The sequence below is a fragment of the Rhinopithecus bieti genome, unplaced genomic scaffold (assembly GCF_001698545.2).
Source record: "Rhinopithecus bieti isolate Rb0 unplaced genomic scaffold, ASM169854v2 scaffold_3628, whole genome shotgun sequence".
Classification (NCBI taxonomy): domain Eukaryota; kingdom Metazoa; phylum Chordata; class Mammalia; order Primates; family Cercopithecidae; genus Rhinopithecus; species Rhinopithecus bieti.
The window spans coordinates 1-3,129 of NW_016843534.1; the positions used below are offsets into that span (position 1 = coordinate 1).

At 50.4% G+C, this 3,129-nt stretch overlaps 1 protein-coding gene across 1 annotated transcript; it reads right to left on the reverse strand.

Annotated features, from left to right (window-relative positions):
* Positions 1-14: 14 nt before the first annotated feature.
* On the reverse strand, positions 15-1,311 carry LOC108525095 (zinc finger and SCAN domain-containing protein 21). Its single transcript, XM_017866173.1, has 2 exons — positions 681-1,311; positions 15-394 (listed from the first exon to the last, which is right to left on the reverse strand). Exons 1-2 carry the CDS (start codon positions 1,077-1,079, stop codon positions 191-193), a joined length of 603 nt encoding a protein of 200 aa, XP_017721662.1. The 5' UTR covers positions 1,080-1,311; the 3' UTR covers positions 15-190.
* Between the last annotated feature and the right edge of the window lie 1,818 nt (positions 1,312-3,129).

A 3,129-nucleotide genomic window follows, 5' to 3' on the forward strand; every position in this document is an offset into this window, starting at 1 on the left:
AAAGAGTGATCCATTCCCATGCTAGGGCCCAGGCTAAGACAGGCTTACTTGGGGGAGGAAAGGGGACTATTTCCACCCAGTCAGTCCAACCAATCAAGTCAATCTATGAAATCACCTCACAACAAAGAATTACAAATTATTCTGCTTCTCCAACCACAGAGGCCTGGGGCACTGAACAAGAGTCTAATGGCTAGTCCTCACCTCGGGCCTTTCTCGGATCTTGAGTGAACTCCTGCTCCTCACCAGTCTCTTGGATGTACAGGGGCCCCCAAGACTCGTATTTGTGACTGGTCTCCAAGGGCTGTGGCTGCACGCTGCTCGGGGATTCCTTTGCAGTTCCCGAGGAGGGTATCTTCTCCCATACCAGCTTCTGTTCCTTTGGAGGAGTTGAGACCTAAAGACAATTAGGAATGGCTGGGTTTGTGCATGGCTCACTTTAAGAACAAGAATGAAAATCCCAGGAGAGCTATACAGAACCTCTAGGAAAGAGAAAAGGAAAACACCCATCCCATTCCATTCCCAAGGCTAAAAGTTAGTTTTGGATGACAGAGAAAAATAGGAGGAAACAAGGTCTAATTCAGTAGAAATTTCAGCGAATCTTACTGTATGGACAAACCCTTGTTCCTGCCTAGAATGTTTAGCTCCCAATCTCCTAGAATAACAAAGGTCTTCCCACCTACCTGGTGTCCTGGCTCATCCAGTTCCTGCTCCAGATCTTCAAGGAGAGTGACAGCCTCTTCAGCGCTCTCCGGGCAGTGTTCCTGCACCCAGGCCTGGAGCTCCTGGGGCAGGATGGTCAGGAACTGCTCCAGCACCAGTAGCTCCAGAATCTGCTCCTTCGTGTGGATCTCGGGCCTCAGCCACTCACAGCAGAGGACCCGGAGCTGGCTCAGGGCCTCTCGGGGTCCGGGGGTGTCATGGTACCCAAACTGCCTGAACCGCTGGCGGAACATCTCCAGGCTAGGAAGGCACTTGCCTTTCTCTTCTTTGTCCTCGACTTTTACCATCAGAGGCCCCACCTGCTCCTGTGGAGGCCTAGGGCCCAGAACTGGGGCCATGCCTAGTACCTTGGTCATCATATAAACTCCAGAAACAGCCTCACTGAAGATGGAACTCTGTGGGGCAGGAATATTGGTTCCTTTGGGTTTCCAGTTCTTTAGGGTCACACGTTAAACCTAAGAAAATACAGTTACCATAAAATAATCAAACTGAAGTGTTTTTGGGTCTTTACAGCCATACCTTTAGCACAAGAAACTGTGGAAATTATGTCCACCATAAAACTACCATATAAAAACAACTGCTCAAAATCTTTCTGGAATGAGCTGGGTACAGTGGCTCATGCCTATAATTCTAGCACTCTGGGAGGCCGAGGCGGGTGGATCACCTGAGGTCAGGCGTTTGAGACCAGCCTGGCCAACATGGTGAAACCCTGTCTCTCCTAAAAATACAAAATTAGCCAGGCATAGTGGTGGACGCCTGTTATCCCAGCTACTTGGGAGGCTGAGACAGGAGAATTGCTTGAACGCAGGAGGCAGAGGATACAATGAGCCAAGACTGCACCACTGCATTCTAGCCTGGGCAACAGACTGAGATTCCACCTCTAAAAAAAAAAGTCTTTCTGCATCAGTTTAGGATATCCTACTTTGATTTCAGTGGTCTCCACTCTCCTAAAAAGTGCAATGTGGCACAATTTTAAAATTAACTTTGCTCCAAAACTAGTTCAGAATTTCACCATTATAGATATTATAGTTTCTGAGATTTTATCAAGCTATCTACTGGCCAGATGCCATCTGTTTAAACCTAAGACATTCAGCTTGAGCAATGAAAATTCACTAGTCAAGGCCAGGCACGGTGGCTCACCCCTGTAATCCCAGAACTTCGGGAGGCCGAGGCGGGCGGATCACGAAGTCACGAGATCGACACCATCCGGGCTAACATGGTGAAACCCCACCTCTACTAAAAATACAAAAAATTAGCCAGGCGTGGTGGCGGGCGCCTGTAGTCCCAGCTACTCGGGAGGCTGAGGCAAGAGAATGCGTGAACCCTGGAGGCAGAGCTTGCAGTGAGCGGAGATCGCGCCACTGCACTCCAGCCTGGGCAACAAGAGCGAAACTCCGTCTCAAAAAAAAAAAAGGAAAATTCACTAGTCAAATGACTGGGCCTGTCAGTATGACCTGGGTCATGCTCGAAAGGTATAATTAACTAGTACATTAAAAATAACTGAGGTTGGGCACAGTGGCTCACGCCTGTAATCCCAGCACTCTGGGAGTCCAAGGTGGGCCTGGACTCGAGACCAGGCTGGCCAACATGATGAAATCCTGTCTCTACTAAATACAAAAATTGGCCGGGCATGGTGGCACACACCTGTAATCCCAGCTATTTGGGAGGCTGAGGTATGAGAACTGCTTGAACATGGGAGGCAGAGGTTGCAATGAGCCGAGATCTTGCCACTGCACTACAGCCTGGGTGACAGAGCAAGACTCTGTCTCAAAAAATAAAAACAAAACAAACCGAGTGCCAGGTGCAGTGGCTCACATCTGTAATCCCAGAACTTTGAGAGGCTGAGGCGGGTGGATCACTTGAGGTCAGGAGTTTGAGACCAGCCTGGCCAACATGGTGAAACCCCGTCTCCACAAAAAATACAAAGATTAGCCAGGTGTGGTGGCACGCACCTGTGGTCCCAGCTACTTGGGAGGCTGAGGTGGGAGGATCACTTAAGCTCAGGAGGTTGAGGCTGCAGTGACCTGCAGCTGTGATTGCACTATTGAACTCCAGCCTGGGTGACAGAGCAAGACCCTGCCTCAAAAACCAAAACCAAAACCAAAATCAAAATCAAAGAACAGGCCGGGCGCGGTGGCTCAAGCCTGTAATCCCAGCACTTTGGGAGGCCGAGACGGGCGGATCACGAGGTCAGGAGATCAAGACCATCCTGGCTAACACGGTGAAACCCCGTCTCTACTAAAAAATACAAAAAACTAGCCGGGCGAGGTGGCGGGCGCCTGTAGTCCCAGCTACTCGGAAGGCTGAGGCAGGAGAATGGCCTAAACGTGGGAGGCGGAGCTTGCAGTGAGCCGAGATCCGGCCACTGCACTCCAGCCTTGGCGACAGAGCGAGACTCCATCCCCCCCC